This window comes from Vitis vinifera, chromosome 5 (assembly GCF_030704535.1).
Source record: "Vitis vinifera cultivar Pinot Noir 40024 chromosome 5, ASM3070453v1".
Taxonomy (NCBI): Eukaryota; Viridiplantae; Streptophyta; class Magnoliopsida; order Vitales; family Vitaceae; genus Vitis; species Vitis vinifera.
The window spans coordinates 7705518-7724710 of NC_081809.1; the positions used below are offsets into that span (position 1 = coordinate 7705518).

At 35.7% G+C, this 19193-nt stretch overlaps 1 protein-coding gene and 1 non-coding gene across 2 annotated transcripts; one reads left to right on the top strand and one right to left on the bottom strand.

Moving 5' to 3' along the window:
* Positions 1-11446: 11446 nt before the first annotated feature.
* Positions 11447-13132, bottom strand: LOC100249451 (RING-H2 finger protein ATL16). Its single transcript, XM_010651766.3, has 2 exons — positions 12784-13132; positions 11447-12665 (listed from the first exon to the last, which is right to left on the bottom strand). The coding sequence occupies exon 2, from the start codon at positions 12655-12657 to the stop codon at positions 11599-11601; it is 1059 nt and encodes a 352-aa protein (XP_010650068.1). The 5' UTR covers positions 12658-12665; positions 12784-13132; the 3' UTR covers positions 11447-11598.
* Positions 13133-17117: 3985 nt separating this feature from the next.
* TRNAT-UGU (transfer RNA threonine (anticodon UGU)) lies at positions 17118-17189 on the top strand. The gene has a single exon. It is a non-coding gene; the product is annotated as a tRNA-Thr (tRNA).
* The last annotated feature ends 2004 nt before the right edge of the window (positions 17190-19193 follow it).

Consider the following 19193-nt stretch of genomic DNA (forward strand, 5'->3'; position numbering starts at 1 on the left):
CTGATCATCATACTTCTCTTGTCTTATATTCATGTGATTATTTTACATTGATTGTGGGGTTGCTTTGGTTTGGTTATTATGGCTTCATCCTCTATTTCTTTAGTTTTATTCAAGGATAAATCTAATTGTGCTTTGATTAGTTATTCCATATTTGAAAATCTTTGTGTATTTTGGGTTTTTTCTCTTTAGATATTTTCTAGATTAATCCACTGACCTTTAAACCCACAAATAAAGAAAAATGAAATGAGTTTTTTCATATTTGTTGGGTGTTTGGCCCTTGTTTATCTTTTTTTAAAGCTTTATTCCTTTATATTCTCTATTTCTCCCCATTTTGTACATGGGTGTTTCAATCAGAGTCTCTATTTTGGCTTCCACATTTGAGATTTCTTTTATGAGCGAAGACCCAAAAATGGAGACTGGCTTCTTGTAATTGATAAAATAGTTAGTCACCCATTAGCTTAGATGAAGCATAGATGTTAACCGGATTGTGAACATGGATACTCTATTTTGGGCCTATTAGGCCTTCCAATCCTCTCTTAGTTTCATTATTCTTGAGGATAGTGTTTGGTTGTGTCTGCTACTTATTCTGTGGCTTCGGTGGTCTGTTTGTTTATTCTTGGCTATTATCAATGCTAACAATGGGAAAGAGACTGGTTTTGGTTATGCTCTTACGGATTTGAAGGTGATCAAAGGGTCCAGTGAAGAGAAGATTAGTAGGTCATATTAGGTTAATTAATTAATTAGGACATGTTTTGAGTTATATTAAGTAATACAAGCTCTTAGTGGGCTTAAGTAACTTAAGCCTAGTGGGGAATGCCATAAATACCCCTTAGGGGTTAGCATTTCCATAGGTTTTTCTAGAGAGTCATCTTTCACCTCCAAAGAAGGAGAGTCATAGCCTTTACCATTTTTTCCATCATTATCGAAGTGTGTCAAGATTAAGGTTTAAGTCATTGAGCGGAAGACTCCAGGTTTATGAGACTTCATACAACTTCGTTTTTCATTTTCATCAAATGGAATTAATTTGAAAACATTTGAATCTGAAGTATGGTTTTTGTTAGCATATTTCGAATCCCTTTAAAGTTTAAAAATGCAAATTTTCCACTATGTATAGGATTTAAAATCGCTTAAGATAGTTAAACATGTTCCCCACTTGATCTGAATTGGGAAACGGAGAAATCTGATATTTTCCCATCACAAGGTAGGATAAGAACTTGTGATTGATCTTTATGGATTGGACTAATTAATTAATTGGAACCTAATTAGGCTAATTAATTAATTAAGACCTAAGCAAACTAGTTTAAGTTACACAAGCCTAGGATGGACTTAAGTGACTTAAGCCCATGGGAAGCTTATATAAACTCCTTTAGGGGTTAGGGTTTCAAACTTTTATCATCTAGTCTTCAATTCCTTAAAGAGAATAGAACTCGAGCCAACAACTCTCCTAAAGGATTCTATTGCTCCGTGTCAAGATTCGAAAAAAAACTATTTGATGGAAGGTTGTTATGTTTATGAGATTCGTTATGTTTTTTTACACCTTTTCACTAAATGGAATTGATATAGGAATGTTCATATCTCAAGTGCAACACACTTATTCTCTTTAGATTTATATTGCTTATGGTTTTTTTTTTTTTTGTCATGGTTTTCCGTTAAGATTAGATTAAGAGAGCCCTATGTCATAGAATGCTTCAAATGAGCCTCCCCGGGGGTTTGTATAGAGCCCATGAAGCTTCTAGAGACTCCTATACTTAGCCATTGGTGGGAAGAGTGTGAAAGGTTCTACAGATGTCTAGAGATATTTACACATCTCTACACTATGGTGGAAGGCATGAGAGGAGTCTAAGGCATTCTAAAGAATTATAAAGATCTCTTATATATTCTTGTACATAGGCTTGTACATAGAATTGTGTAGGAAGTTATAGATTATTCTTGAGCTGTAAGGAACCCTCCAAGGTTCCAGAGAGTTCCATTGGTGCCTATAAATAGGTGAATGCCTCATTTGGCCAAGACACTAAGCAAGTGAATTCCAAAACACTTGTAAAGCTTCCTTTGAATAATAAAAGTTTCAATTCTTCAAGAGTTGCCTATTATGCCTTCTAAAACTTCTAAGTCATGAGCATCTTAACCTAACAAGTTAAGCATTGGGAGTAATGCTAACTTAGCAAGATCAAGGATCTTGACTTGTCTAAGTGTTGCACGATCTTAGGAAAAGATTAAGTTTGTGACAGTTGGTTTCAAAGTGTGACTACGAAGTGAGCATAGTAAAGGAAACATGTCGAGCTTCAACATGGAGGAAACTAGTGAGCAAACCCGTGGGAAAGAAACCGAGCCTACTGCATAGGACAGGGACATGAAGGATAAATCTCGTAATGCCATAGCCAACGTGGAGGCAAGGCTAGCCAAGGTGGAGCTAGCCATGGCAGACACCCGGGAAGGGGTGGACTTAATCGAGCAAGGCATGGAAAATGGCTTAGAGGATCTAAATGAGCATATCCAAGACCTTCATGAGAGAGTGCTAGGCTTACAAGTTCGGCCGATGTCATATGAGGAGTTCATGTCCTTCCAAAACGAGGTCATGAGCATGTTTGCTAGCATGGAGTCGAAGGTGGAGGCCTTGGCTGCACGCATAGAGGCCCAAGACCAAGAGGTTCAACAAGAGCTAGCTATCTACAAGACTGTCTTATCAGCACGAGTCATGGCCACTCATGAGGCACTAAGGGTGGAAGTGCCCAAACCACACACGTTCAATGGCAAGAGGGATGCCAAGGAGTTGGACAATTTCTTGTGGCACATGGAGCTCTACTTTGAGGTTATAACACTAATAGATGAAGCCACTAAGGTATGTACCACAACCCTCTACCTCACCAATAAAGCTACTCTATGGTGGCGTCAGAGGTTTGCCAATATAGAAAAAGAAATGTGCACCATAGACACATGGGATGCCTTTAAGCAAAAGATCAAAAAACAATTATACCTTAATGATGTGGCTTACCTAGCAAGGAAAAACACAAAATGTCTTAAGCACACAGACTCGATCCGTGAGTATGTCAAAGAATTCTCTACACTTATGCTTGAGATACCCAACATGTCTGAGGAAAAGCTACTATTCAACTTCATGGACAACTTGCAAAGCTGGGCCGAGCAAGAGTTAAGGAGAAGTGGTGTCCAAGACCTAGCCACGGCCATGGCGGTAGCGAAGTCCTTGGTGGAATACAAAAAGGGAGACTCTTTTAAGCCCAAGCCACAGTCTAAGGGTAATCATGCTAAAGGTGGGGAAACAAGGGATCAAGGAGGTACACTCCTAAGGAATGATCAAGCAAGACCTCTGGTGGCAAGGATGGTAAGGGTAAGGATAAACGGAAATAGTTCACGCCTAAGATCAATTGCTTCCTATGTGATGGTCCACATTGGGCGCGAGACTACCTCAAAAGAAAAGCCCTAAATGCCATGATCGAGGAAAAGTAGAAGGAAGACAATGCTCATGTGGGATCATTACAACTCTTAAATGATATCAAGGCTAAGTCAGTGCTTAAGACACCTCAAAGTAAAAGTCTAATGTACATAGAAGCCCTTGTAAATAGGAAGGCTACCAAGGCTTTGGTGGACACTAGTGTCACTCATAACTTTGTCTCGAAGGATAAGACAAAGAACTTAGAGCTCCAAGCATCTAAGGAAGGAGGTTGGCTCAAGGCAATTAATTAAGTTTCCAAGCCATCACACGAAGTAGCACGCAGGGTGGCAATGCACATTGGCTCATGGGAAGGAATGGTCGACTTCACAGTGGCACCCATGGACTACTTCAAGATGGTACTGGGAATGAACTTCCTATAGAAAGACAAGGTCATGCCACTACACTTCCTACATTTAATGGTTATCCTAGAGGATGAAAAGTCATGCATAGTCCTTACGGTCACCGAAGGTTCACCCAAGACCCCTATGATATCGGTTATGCAAGTAAAGAAGGGATCAAAGAGGAAAGAGGTGACCTACCTCACCACTCTTAAGGAGGAAAATGATGATGAGTTGGGGGAGCCCATGCCTAAGGAAATCAAGAGAGTCTTTGATGAGTTCAAGGACGTGATGTTGCCTAAGTTGCCTAAAAGACTCCTTCCTAGAAGAGAGAAAGATCATAAGATCGAGTTAGATGCAGGAACTAAGCCCCTTGCTATGGGGCCATATAGGATGGCACAACCCAAGCTGAAAGAGCTAAGGAAACAACTTAAGGAGTTGTTGGATGCAGGGTTTATCCAACCATCCAAGACTCCCTATGGCGCACCGATTTTATTTCAAAAGAACCATGATGGGTCCCTACAGATGTGCATCGATTACCAAGCACTCAATAAGGTAACAATATAGAATAAGTACCCCATTCCACTCATTGTTGATCTATTTGATCAACTTGGTAAAGCAAGGTATTTCACTAAGTTGGACTTGAGATCAGGCTACTACCAAGTGAGGATTGTGGAAGGAGACAAACTGAAGACTACATGTGTGACCCGATATGGCTCATATGAGTTCTTAGTGATGCTCTTCGATCTCACCAATGTACCAACAATGTTTTGGACACTCATGAATAAGATCTTCCATCCCTATTTAGACTAGTTTGTGGTGGTATACTAAGATGACATAGTCATCTACAATAGCATCTTAGAGGAGCACGTGGAGCATTTAAGGAAGGTCTTCAAGATCTTAAGGTAAAACGAGTTATATGTAAAGAAGAAGAAATGCTCATTTGTTAAAGAGGATGTGAGCTTCCTAGGGCATCGCATCAAAGATGGCAAGCTGATGATGGATGACAACAAGATGAAGGTCATCTAGGAATGGGATCCACCTACTAAGGTACCTCAACTAAAGTCTTTCCTTGGCTTGGCTAACTATTACCAGTGGTTCATCAAGGGTTACTCTACAAAGACAGCTTCACTCACTAATCTTCTTAAGAAGAACAAGGCATGGGTGTGAGACAAAAGGTGGCAACAAGCCTTTGAAGATCTAAAAAGTGTTGTGATTGAGGAGCCAATGTTGGCATTACCCAACCACATGAAGGTTTTTAAGATACACACAGATGCCTCAAACTTTGCTATTAGGGAAGTTCTGATAAGATAGACATCTAATCGCCTTCAAGAGTTGCAAGCTAAATGACATAGAGAGACGCTACATGGTACAAGAAAATGATATGACTGTCATTGTCTATTACTTGCACACCTGAAGACACTATCTTCTAGGGTCTCACTTCATAGTGAAAACCGACAATGTTGTCATTAGTTACTTCTAAACACAGAAAAGTCCTAAGTAAGCTAGGTGGCAAGACTTTCTGGTTGAGTTTGACGATGCGCTGGAGTATAAGACAAAAAGTACTAATCATGTGAATGACGCCCTAAGCCGTAATGTAGAGCTAGCATTCATGACGAGCCAGCCCCAATGAGACATAATAGATCTTCTAAGAGAGGGGTTGCAACATGATCTAGTGGCTAAGAGCCTTATTACCTTGGCCCATGAGGGAAAAACTAAGTGTTTTTAGGTAGAGGACGACCTACTCTACACTAAGGGGAGACTACTCTACGTGCTTAAGTGGGGGAACATAAGGTAGAACTTGATTAAGGAGTGCCATGACACCAAGTGGGTTGGGCACCTTGGGCAACGACGCATAAAGAGCACTACTCGAGTCAGCTTACTACTGATCTTAGATACAAGATGAAGTTGAGGCATATGTGAGGACTTGTCTTGTGTGCTAACAAGACAAGGTAAAACAACAACAACCTAGAGGCTTGTTGGAGCCACTACCTATAGCAGAGCGTCCATGGGAGAGCATCACCATGGACTTCATCATCGGGCTACCTAAGTTGGAGGGCTATGGCTCGATCATAGTGGTAGTGGATATGTTCTCTAAGTATGTGACCTTCATAGTAGCCTCTACTGACTGTACTGCAAAGGAGACAGCAAGGCTATTCTTGAAACACATGGTCAAATACTGGGGGTCGCCTAATTACATCATCAGTGATCGCGATTTGCATTTCACTAGGAAGTTTTGGACAAAGCTCTTTAAGCTTATGGGTTTGAAGCTTCACTTCTTCACAAGCTTTTCACCCGTAAACAGATAGGCAGATTGAGAGGGTGAACGCCTTATTAGAGTTATACTTATCCTTCATGAGTGTCAACCAAAAGGAATGGACTAAGTTGCTAGATGTAATCCAATTTTCATACAACTTGCAAAGAAGTGAGACAACCAACAAGAGCCCGTTCAAGCTAGCCATAGGGCAGCAACCATTGACTCCTCACACACTACCAATAGGCTATACGAAGAGAAGTTCAGCGGCTTTGAAGTTCACTAAGGGGTGACACGAGCCAACTGACATAATAGCTCATACTTGGATAGGGCCGCTAGAAAGATGAAGAAGTGGGCTGACAAAAAGCGACATCACACTGAGTACAAGGTCGGAGACATGGTCTTTGTCAAGCTCCTTCCTAAAAAATTCAAGTCACTAAGGCCGGTACATAAAGGCCTTATGATGAGGTATAAAGGACATTTCCCCATACTTGGAAAGGTCGGCAAGGTGTCCTATAGAGTTGAGTTACCACCGAGGTTGAAGATTCATATCGTCTTCCACGTAAGTTACATAAAATCATATCACGAAGACAAGAATTATCCAAGCCAAGGGATGTCCTAGATGACACCTACATCGATTATGACCTTCTATGACAAGGAAGTAGAACACATCATTGCAGGCTGAGTCATCAAGAGATGAGGCGTGCCTCCTGCTACGGAGTACTTGGTGAAATGGAAGGGACTACCAGAGAACGAGACTAGCTGGGAGCCAATAGATGCACTATGGCAATTTCAGGAGCACATTAAGTGGTTCTAGGTGGAAGGTGCGACAAGGACGTTTACGGTTTAGGTAGGGGAGAGTGTCATAGAATGCTTCAAATGAGCCTCCCCAGGGGTTTATATAGAGCCTAAGAAGCTTTTGGAGACTCCTACACTTAGTCATTGGTGGGAAAATGGTGGAAGGTTCTAAAGATGTCTAAAGATATCCACACATCTCTACACTATGGTGGAAGGTATGAGAGAAGTCCAAGGCTTTCTAGAAAATTCTAGAGATCTCTTGTATATTCTTGTACATAGGCTTGTACATAGAATTGTGTAGGAAGTTTTAGATTATTCTTGAGTTGTAAGGAACCCTCCAAGATTCCAAAGAGTTTCATTGGTGCCTATAAATAGGTGAAGGCCTCATTTGGCCAAGGCACCAAGCAAGTGAGTTCCAAAGCACTTGTAAAGCTTCTTTTAAGTAATAAAAGCTTCCATCCTTCAAGATTTATCTACTACGCCTTATAAAGCTTTCAAGTTGTGAGCATCTTAACCTAGCAAGCTGAGCATTGGGAGCAAAACTGACTTAGCAAGATCAAGGGTCTTGACTTGTCTAAGTGTCGCACGAGCTTAGGAAAAGACTAAGTTCATGACACCTAGGACTAGTAGCATGCACCCTAAGTAATCCAAGGCTAGAAATGAAATGATACAAGGATTCCCAACACTTGACTTAATTCCTTAGAAATTGAAACTCAATAAAAAACATTAGTGTCATTAACCTCATTTTTTTTATTACCAATACTTAATTAGGGGAAACCTTGAGCTAACAACCTCCTCATTTTTTATGATGATAAAACTGTACCATCTAAAGAAAGCTTTCCTTAATGTATGCATATTATAAGCAATTTAAACATTCATCATAAAAGATGGAAAACATAAACTCAAATGGAGACATGGATATATAGATATAAGAGACATCATAAAGGTTGCAACATGATCGTATATCCGAAATAGCATCCAAAAGCATGTCATCCAAAAAAAAATCAACCATAATAACCATGTTCAAATTGTCCCAAAAAGGAAAAAAATATATATATGAAACAAAAAGTATTAAATAGTTTACTAAATGTTATGCCCTAGATACCTAAAGATATCTCCCCCTTAGGCAACATCGAAACAATGAGGGAACTATATGGCTCAAGGTTGAGGTGGTGGAAACAAGGAACATAGGACAGCTATTGAAGAAGCTAAAATTCTTCATAAATGATTGAATTTTATTTCACCATGAGAAACAATACAAAGAGGGATTTTTTTTTTTTTTTTTTTTTTTTTATCAAGGGGAAGACCCCTTTCTCTTTACTACTTATCCCTTTTAATAAAAATTCTTCCACATTTTTCCACTTTATTTTGCCAACATTCTTTCAACCCCTTTTGCACAAAAATGCCAAAGATAGTATTAGGATAACCTTTTACAACCATTGCTAACTTTTGACACAAGTTGCTAAAAATTGTTGAAGATTTGCTTTTAATGTCAGGTAGGATAGCAGATTGGTTCTAATTGAAGGTCATTTCTTGTGGAGGACCTTACTTATAAGTGAGATGATTGTTCCTATCTTCATGGTTTTATGTTGTATAGTTATAGAGACTTTTTAGAGGCTATCAGCTTTAGAGCAAATTTATGTTGTTTGTTAGGGATTAAGTATTTTATTCAAATTGGGTGAATGGTACTACCTCTTTACTTGAGATGGCTTTGAGATTGGGTGGTTGAATAGTAGTACTTTGGAATGGTCTAGTTTTTGTTCGCTTTAGCTATCATTTTCTTATGCTGTGTCTATAGACGAGTGGAGACGTCATTTGGAAATTGGTCAAATTGCCCGTGAAATTGATCAAATTGTCAAGTTGTCATCCTAAAATTGACTAAACCTAGTTTGTAAAAATGAGAAACGACCGTCACTAGCGACTAACATCTTCTCAAGCTAAGTATTAATAGATCCAATCTGAGCATAAAGGGCATCTTAATGTTGCAGGTTCAATGCTCATGAAGCATAATATTTTGGATACTTGGTGTGAGACACCTCAGCATAAGTCTAATCCATAAGGATAGTCTCCTCAGGAGGTTGAGATGTGGGCAATTGAATGGTGGCATCCATGCCCTTGGTTTGCATCTCCTGTTGAACATCCTCACCCCCTAATCCTTTATGGTCACCCTCAGTCTCTATCTATAGAATCTCTGCCTCTTACTCAACCCGGTCTTCATTCATAGCAGGACCCTTTCTTTTTCTTTCCAATGATCCATTAGGCAATTTCTCAAACAGCATTCGGTCTGGATTTTACGTTATAGGTATCATAGGATGAGGCCTGAATGTTTTTTTCTCTTCTTATGTCCACATTGAATGCTTTCAGGATTTTTGTGATCAGTCTTCTTCCGTTGGCCACTACTTTAGAATTGCTTTTACAACAGTTTTTCATGTGTTGAAAGATGATAAGGAAACCTTAGAATGGATCGGAGTCAATAGAAAATGCTACATAATAGGACACCTTGTCTCTATGTCCACCCTTAGGTAGAAAAATATGTTTGATCATGTGGTGGTGCACCCTAGAGATAATGCTCAAGGCATGGGCATGGAGCTTTGAAGTCACTGTGTCGATGGGTAAGTTACATATCCTCTAGAAAGCCCTACCTAGGTTAAAACTAGACACTATAGGCCATCCCTTCGTCTCAAATAAACAAAGTCCCCCACAAAGGATCTCCAAAATATCACAAAGCATATCAATATTTAGTTTAATTCAACTCCTCTAACAAATGTGCTAATTGGCCTTCATATATTTTAGGTTCAAGTAAAATACCTGAACAAGGTTGGGGTATGTAGGCTCTCTTGATGAGATGGTATTGGTGAGTATTTTTTTTTCTTCAATACAAAACTATTACAACACTTGGTTTTTTTTTTTTCTAAAAAAAAAAGAAAAATAAAAATAGTTTTATATTATACTTAGTTTCAAGAAAAATAATAATCAAAGCAAAATGAAAAAAAAATTCTCATATTGGTTTCTCGTGAAAAATATAAAAGCAAATAAAATACAATTAAAATTAATTAAAATCTTATGTATTTTTAAATTATTAATTTTTATATAAAAAATGAAAAATAGTATAATGAATTTAGAAGAATATATAAAAATAATGTATTAACTTTAAATCTTTTTTTCTTTATATATATATTTTCCCTTCAATTTTCTAATACCAACACATAATAAGGTTAATGTCTTCTAGCCAACCAATTGTAAGTCAATTTTCATAGAGCTTTTTTTTTTTTTTTTTTTTACATGCCACCAAGTAGTTATATAAGCATTTTTGCATGTTATTGTTATCCAACATACAATAACTATAACATCCAATTATTATGAACATGAACAATAAAATTAGATGCAACTAACTATTTAGTGTATAACAAGAAGTTGGTGAAGTAATTCATCCTAACATGATTCAACAATTTTTGTTTATTTTTCAAGATTAATTATAACATACCCATTCTATTAAAGTTGTTGAGATATTTGAGCAAAACTAAAAATCAACATTAATTCATTTTATACCCACAAGAGAAATAAGATTTGTTTTTTTGTTTGATAATAAAGTAGTTGTAGTTATTAATGATAATTTTGATCCTAATTTAATAGGTATCCAAAAAAAAAGGAAAAATGCAAGTAAACCAATTCTTATCTAACACAATTATTACCACCTTAAAATCCTGAGGGGTAGCTCAGTTGATCAGTTCGAGTCCCTTTAGGACCATGAAAAGCTTACCCGATGGTTCACCTTAAGAAAAGCAAAGCATTTATATAATTCAACTGGTAGTTGATAAGTCTTAGAAAGGGTTTTGCCATCATTGGCTTCTCAGTAAAGGGCAAATTTGGGTTGTGGCTGACAATTATTGAATTTGTGAAGAAATATGTGAAGAAAGGAAACAAAAAGAGTTGAGGACAGAATTCTTCAATTAAAAAATGGTTAGCCCATGAACCCATTCTTCAAACAGTAAGCCAATGAGCCAATGAGCCAAAAAGAAAGAAGAACAGCTGGTTTCATCTTTTTATCTTAATGACTTTGACAACCCATCTTTCTTTTAAATACTTGTGACTTTGGAATATAATTAAAATGAAACTTTGGAATGCCCACATCTGATTCACGGCCTTTTTACCTGTTTTCTTGTTTAACATTTTTTTAAATATTATAACAGATGGAAAAACATGATTCTAACAGGCTGGAAAATAGTGGAAGTTGGAACACCAACCATAACCAAACTATACCTTCCATCTTTCTCCAACACTCGGAATTATTGATACAAGTTGGTGGTTTTATGATTGTTTCTATTGAGGGGACCCCTCTCCATTTCCAATTTCAATGGAAAGGTTCTTCTTTCCCTACTTTTTTTTTTTGTTTTTCAAATTCTTGTAGTTTTGTCTGTCTCTCTCAACAAAGCAAACTGCAATCACTAATTCAAAGAAAAGGAATCCTAAATGAAAAGAAAAGAAAGGAAAGGAATGGTAATTTAGGCTATGATGATGCTCCTATATAATGGCTGTAAGTCAATAACAACACACTGGACCCGCCTCCTATCTCAAAAGATCACAAACCCAAATATCATATACTTCCAAATTTCAATTTGGTTCCCTGTTTATATCACAATCTGTCCTATATCCTCTTAATACATCTAAAATCTCTCTATATCATAAAAATAATGATGGAAAAAAAAATTAAAAAGAAAGAAGGAAAAAATGACAAAAAAAAAAAAACCTTGGTGCTGCTATGGGTCCATAGGAATTGGCAGGACTGCACTTCTGGATCCCCTTCCATGGCCAAAAGAAAAGAATGATCTTCGGAATCTGCTGCTGCAACCTTCACTAGGGCTGAAGTCACTGACAGGCCTGTTCTGTTGCAAAATCTCTTGAATTGCTAAATACAGCTGCCTGTCGTTGGATGAGTCCATTGAAAAAGACCTCCTGATGGGTTGGATTGAGAACTGATCATCTTTGCCTCTAGTGTCAATGCACTCATCACCCATGCTTGCAACATGATGAAACTTCCTTGCCTTTTTAGGCACAATTCTCTGCTCTAGCTTCCTAGGTGATGGACTAATTGATGGCGCAGATAACTCTCTGGAATTCAGTCTTTCTGGTGGCCTAAGCAGTGATGAATCAGCAGAACTATCATTTCCCAATTCAATTACTACAAAATCTTCATCCCCTCCTATGTAATTATTGGCGTAGGGGCTTGGATCTTGGGGGGAAGAGCTAGGAGCAATGATTTGGTGAACAGGAAACCGGGGTGTGGTTGAAATGCTTGTTCTGCAAAGTGGGCAATTAGCATTGCTTTGAAGCCACACGTCTATGCAATCTATATGAAATATGTGACTGCAGTTTGGTATGATTCTTAGCTTCTCTTCTTCTTGAAACTCATTCAAGCAAACCGCACACTCGCAATGGCTTCTTTCTCCAAACTCTCTGCCACCTCCTTTCCTGAACTGGAATATTGGGATTGATCTGATGACTGACTCGTCCAGGCCTCGACTCTCGATTGCTGGGGAGTACACCATTAAAGGGTCTTCCGGGTGCCGACTCCTTGAGAAAGAAAATCGTCTCAGCAGATCAATCCGGTGCCAATTGAGGCAGCATTTGATTACAAAGATGTAGTAGCTCACCAGCAAGAAAGCAGTGGCCAGGATTCCTATTACGGCAATGGCTATAATGGGGAAACTGGTGTCCGAGGAATGAGAGGGAGAAGGAAGCACTGAGCTCGCCTGGCTTTTGATGGGAGAAAAGGCTTGTGATCCATGGATGGAGGAGTCTGTGCTCACAAGATCCATGAGAGAGGCTATGAAAAACATTTAGAAATGAGTCTATTCGGATCTTCAATTCACAGAAACATGCAAATGCTAGAATAAAATCGACAGACACTCAGATATAGACCCTACAGTTGTAATGCAGCATACCATAAATGTGATTGAGTGAGTGAGGCTGAAACAGCAAATGGGTCACTTCAAGATCTCAACAAGACAGAAAACCCATGTTGAATTCACCAGGAGAGTATTGAAAAGGGAAAAATTAAGGACATATAGCTGTATTGAAAGTTGAAACAAATGCAGAAACATAGAGAAGAGAGAGAGAGGGAGAAAACCCAGGAGGGTTGAATGAGAGCGCTGCTGGGGAAGACATCAAAACGCTTCAAATTCAATGAGAATCTGTTGGGGACCTCTTTAAGAGGACTGCACAAAGCCTGAGCGTAGGGTACGTGGTTGGTTGGTGAATTTCTCGGCTTCCAAAAGAGAAATTTGGTGAGAAAATTTTCAAGTCTCTTGATTATAGTAACGTAGCGTTTATTTTAATTTTATGTAACCGAAACTAATGGGCTGGTTCAAAAAAATAAAAAATAAAAAAAGGAACTTTCTAGGATAGGCCAGCAGTCCACCGTTGGTCATGTGGTTTCTTTTGCATGTCCACATCTTCCAACTAGTGGAGGTCCCTGTCACAACAGTAAGAAAACACCCAATTGAATAAAAGTATGAACTTTTGGCTCCCAATATTACTTATGCCCTCATTCAATACCTCAAATAAAGCAGAGATTTTGTGTCCCAACTTTTATGATTTCATTTCATCTTACTTCAAATGCTAATGACAAAAGTCCAAGTATATTCTGTAATCACCCACACCCCAATAGTTTTGAATCACACTTGAAATAGTTCCCATGCTTTCTTAATAATTTAGATAATTATTTACAGAAAAAAAAATTCAGAACAGGATGATAATCATTTTGTGATAGCATGGAAGAAACTTTACTAGCCACTTTGGCCCCATGAAGTTGAGTACTTGATGCCAATTAATGGCAGGGTGGAAAATAGAGAAAAGGGATCATAGTCAAATCTAGAGTACAAGGCATTGAATCTTTGTTAATAATTAACAAATGGGTAAAGCATGGGTCACAGGGTCTACAGTTTGGATTGCAAAAACCTCAGGCTTCTATAAAAAGCTCATCCATTATCAATCATCAATCTGAAAGCCAGAAAGTCCAAGGCACATGCAACCCACGACAGGGGTAAGATTTCTGCATCATGTCCCTGAGTTGCATTCACATCATATGTTTCCCTCCGGGCCGTTCCAATTTGAAATCTCATGGAAATCTTCAAGAGCAAGGCTACAGAGTTTAAGATAATACTAGGGGTGGGTCCTGATGGGAAAAGAGGTAGTGTAGGATAGTCAATAAAGGGCATGTGTCTCTGGTGTGAAGTCAAATCCAGTGTACCATCCTCAATGGAAAATTTAGAAATAGAACCGACACTCTACAGACTGCCGTGTTGACAGATTAGAGAAAGACAAACCCACTTACACTTGCCTCAAAACCCAGTCCTGCCATTTCAAAGGCAAAAAAAAAGGGTTTCTTTTTATAGTCAAAGGTTGAGGCCTGGCCTGGCCTAGCAAAGAAACTTCACCTACTCTTTTCTTATTTTTCAAATTAAGGCCATTCAACTTTTCCTGTTTGCAGGCTTGCTGCCATATCTTACTCCAAAAAAGGTGAAAACCCAAAAGAAAAAGAGTGTTTGCTTCAATGGAAAACTCATGTTTAATAAATTCACCGCACGAGTTTTGTTCCAGCTTTTCCTATGAAAGCTGTGATGCGTTTGGTATGAAGTTGATTTTGTTCCTAAAAATTTTGATCTTGGCGTGGAAGGCAACTTTTTCCTTTTCCCCCTTTTTCTTTTTGAAAAGTTCGGCATTAGTTACCAAATGTCCTTTTACTTGCATGTAGGACAGCGGAAGCATTACACATCGCAGCAAAATCCCATTTACCCGAATTTTCCACTAACTCTTTTTATTTTTTACCATCATTTTTTAATAGAAGTGATGCACTCTTCAAATTACATGAAGCTTTTAAGAAGGTAATAACCCGTTTCAAAGCGAACTTAACCTACAGAGTATGTTTTAAAAATATTTAGGTATTTGATAAAATTTAAAAAATATTTTTTAAAATCTTTAAAATGATTTGTAATATTGAAAATTTATTTATACTTTTTTTAATAAAAAAACATTTTATAGGTAATTTTTCTAAAATACTTTTAGAGAAAATGTCTTCCCTTCACTATAAATATTATATACTATCAAATACACTTTAAAAATCTGTTTAACAATAATTTTATAAAGTGTTTTTAATTTTAAAAATATTTTTAAAAACAAATTAAATTTTTGATAAAATTTAAAAAATCTTTTTAAAAATTTTGAAAAATATCTCGTAATATTAAAAAATATATATATTTATAATGTTTTTTATATAAATACTCAAAATTCATTTAATAGTGATTTTAGGAAATGTTTTTAATATTTCTAATACTTGAAAATTTTTTATCATTTAAGTATTAAAAATATTAAAAACACTTTATAAAATCACTTTCAAATGGACTCTTAATGATTTTACTAAAAACACTTTTCATAGAAAACATTTATAAAAAATAATTATGAAATACACTCTAAATTAAGTAAAAGTTGTTTTTAACATTACCACTATTTATTAATAGTGCATTTGTTTAAAATATTTATATGAAAAATTCATTAGGGTGGGATATAAATATAGAAGTGTTTTTCTTTATATATTTTTTATAATAAAAAATGATTTTTGAAATTATAAAATTTGAATTTAAGAATCATTTGATAATAATTTTTGTTAAAGCACCTTTAATACGTGGTGCTTCTATTGATAGCGCTTTCATTTCTATGAATGGCTATAAATTATATTTGAATAAATTTTTTATAATGTATTATATAATAAAAAAAAAGTCATTTTTAAAAAAATTATACATTAAATGATTATTCAAATAGTATTTCCTAAATTTTATTAAACATTTTTTTCAAAAAAAAAAAAAAAGTTTTCAAATACTAGAAAACGTTTTTAATCTCTCACACGATCACATCCAAACAAGTCCTAATGCTACTCCTAGAAACACTCCAAAACAAAAGTCTTCCTCTATTAATGTTCATAAAATCCACATATATTCTTCCATCGTTTTTTCAAAATTCAAAATCATTTCTAAAACATCAAATCATGTTCTTTGGATTGGCTGACTTGTTTTTTGAAAATAGAAGGCTCATTATTGACGTCCGTTGACTTCATAACCCAGTCTTGATCTCTTGATGGAGGGCATAAATGTAAATTGGACGAAACCCTAGGGTGCGCTAGAGTGTAGAGGATGAAAGGTTGGAAAAAGGATGAGGTGGGGGTGTAATAAAGAGGAGGGTTGGGAGAATGGGACATGTGTAGGTGAAGCATTAAATTCAAGACTATGCTTACCAACAACATATAAATAAATAAATAAATAAATATAGGAACAGCACATGGGGTGAGTAGGAGACATCAGAAGATGTGAACAACCCCTTGTCAGTCCAATTTGCGTCTTTTATCTACTCTATTATCTATATCGATTTTCGTATTTATTTATTTATTTATTTATTTTTACCATTTGATTTTGCATGGATGTCGAAGGGTTTATTGGCTGCCACGTGTAGGGTTATGGTCAAGATCACGTGGGGTGCCTACATGGGAGTCACGTGAGTGCATGAGGCAGGCTTGAATTGCAGGAGGAGCAGGAGCAGAGCAGTGGCTGTTGTCTTAAGACTTTGCTCTCTTGGTGGAACTGCAGCTTAAGCAGCATCCACGTGTTGTCACGTGCAATGCGAGCCATCCACACCACCAGTTTCTTTTTAGTGATTTTCTAAAGTCAGTTAAGGTTGCAGTCAATACCTTCAAATGTTGACAGAGTTAGGGATCTTTGTTAAATGGATTTTATTAAGATATTAGTAAGTTAATTAATTGAGGGTCAACATAACAGATGGGTCGGGTTGGGTTGAATCTGAATTTAAAACGATTTAATTTATGTTTAATCAAATTTAACATTTAACTCGAAGCACTCAACTTAAGTTTAATTGAATCTTAGTTTTCAAAACATTATTTAAATTTGGGTCATTTGGATTAAAGTCAAATGGGTTAGATTAATCGGGTTATATGGTTCAAAATCCACTTACCTTATTTTTTATACATTAATATTAAAATTTAAATAAAAAATATTAGAAGAAATTTCAAACTTGGGATTAGTTGATTGTAGCCATGCATTTGGATGTTGGTATTCTTGTTTCTTGTCTTGTTTCCAAATACCCTTTCAAATCGCTTTGTTATTCAATAGCATCCTCCCGATCATTTAAAAATTTAAAGAGCATTGGTATGATGGAGGAATTCAGAAATTTTAGTTGAATAAGTAAAATTTTTCTCTCATAAAACCAAATAGCCTCTATAGCTCAGTGGTAGAGCGTCAGTCTTGTAAACTGAAGGTCTGTAGTTCGATCCTGCATGGAGGCAACTTTTTATATTTCATGATCCATTATGCTCTAGTGATTTAGTTTTCATTATAATTTTAGATTAAAAAATTACATCAACATTTGATAAGTTGGTTATGACTTTGATATAAGGATGAAACTATCAATAATATATATAAATATTTTGACACAAAATATCTAATATATTAAAAAATTAAAAAAAAACTCTAAAAAACATTATAAAATTATATATATAATTTATCATATTTAATAATAATATCTTCTACCCTAATAAAAAATATAAATTTTATAAGCATACATTTATTATTACATTGTATTATATATTATTTTACAAGAATATTATGATAACATGTCTAATTTTAAAATATATTTAATATTAAAATTATCATCAATTTTAATTTAAATGTATTTAATGATATCAAATAATATATATATATATAATTTTTTAATATTTATATATTTTTATATTTAATAAATATATAAATTATGTAAAAAAAAAAGACCTATTAAGAAGATTATGTTTTTATATTTGGATCAAAATTAAGTTTTTCCGATAAAATATATGAAACTATTGATAAATTATTGATTGAAACGTGAAAAAAAAAATTCAAAAAATAGATGAGATATTAGTAAAATATCCGAAAATATTGATTGATGAATATATCATTTCAAATTTTGCATCAACATCCACATATGTTGGATATATTGGCCAAATATATTTAAACCTTGTTTCCATGAGAAGTCTTTCCTTCAACAATTTCAAAAGGTTAATGAGGTGGTTTCCAAGAGATGTGTGTAGGGGTCTCCAACGGGCGGGCCGGGCCAGCGGGCTTTTTGAAATAAGCCAAAATGGCTTTCAAAAAAGGGAAGGGAGAGGATTTAAACCCCTTCCTTCATGCTTAAATTTCAAGGTTCTAACCAATTGAACTACATTCCTTTAATGTTTATTAATTGAGTTAGTTATATATATATATAAAAATAAAGTATATTATTTTTTAAAGGGGCGGGCCTACGGGCTGGGCCGGGCCGAAAGCGGGCCACGGGCCACGGGCTTTTTGGAGACCCTTGGATGTGTGCAATCACATTTGGTATTATAGGTGACAAAGTTTGATAAATGAGTAATTATTAGGTTAACTTATAAAATCCGAATTTGATTTAAATTGATTCATTTAATAATCCCATTTATTTACCCAATTAAAACTTTAAATTATTTAACTTATATTTAATTTAATTAAAATTTGTTTTTAAATAAATAGATCAATTAAAACATAAACATATTTGATTGAAACATTAATAATATAGATTTAAATAAGACCTAATTCAACCTAACGATCAAATAGAAATATCTAATTATTAAATAAATTAAACATGTTACTTGCTTAATAATTATGTGACATTTGAATTTATGCTTTTGATATAATTATTATTTATATCAGGTTTATATAATGAAATATCTAGACTTTGACACCAGTCAACATTGTCCACCAATACAGATTGCAACTCTTATATGCTACATCACATCATGTTGAAGGAAGAGGATGACGTTCATTGGCAGCAGAGCCTCCAATCATAAGGAGCTTGAGCAAATTCAATCTCAACACTGAAATTCACTAGAAAAAAAGTTTATTATTGATACTTCATTTGTGTAAAAGCATTATATTTCTTGCATCAATCGTAAAGCATGACATTCCAGTAGGTACGGAAGAGAAAATTTGTTATGAATTGAAAAATCTGTCAAGCTTAATTTGGAGGGCCCAAAATTGACACGTTTAAGAGCTCTATCATTAGCCCAATGATAAGAGTCCATTTCTTGAGTTTCAAGGAAGGCCCAAGTTTAACTTAGAGGGCCCAATCTTGGTACCTTCTAAAAGGTGCAAACTTTGGCCCAATTATAAAAGCTTATCCTTGCTTCCTAAGCATCAATGATATATTTGATCGAAGTATTCACATAACTATCACGAAATGAAATGAAATGAAAATGTATAAGTAAATGATGATTTTGAGTTATTTACTGACAATAAAGAAT

Coding starts and splice junctions, on each gene's coding strand:
- LOC100249451 (XM_010651766.3), bottom strand. CDS start 12,657: ATGGATCTTGTGAGCACAGACTCCTCCATCCATGGATCACAAGCCTTT.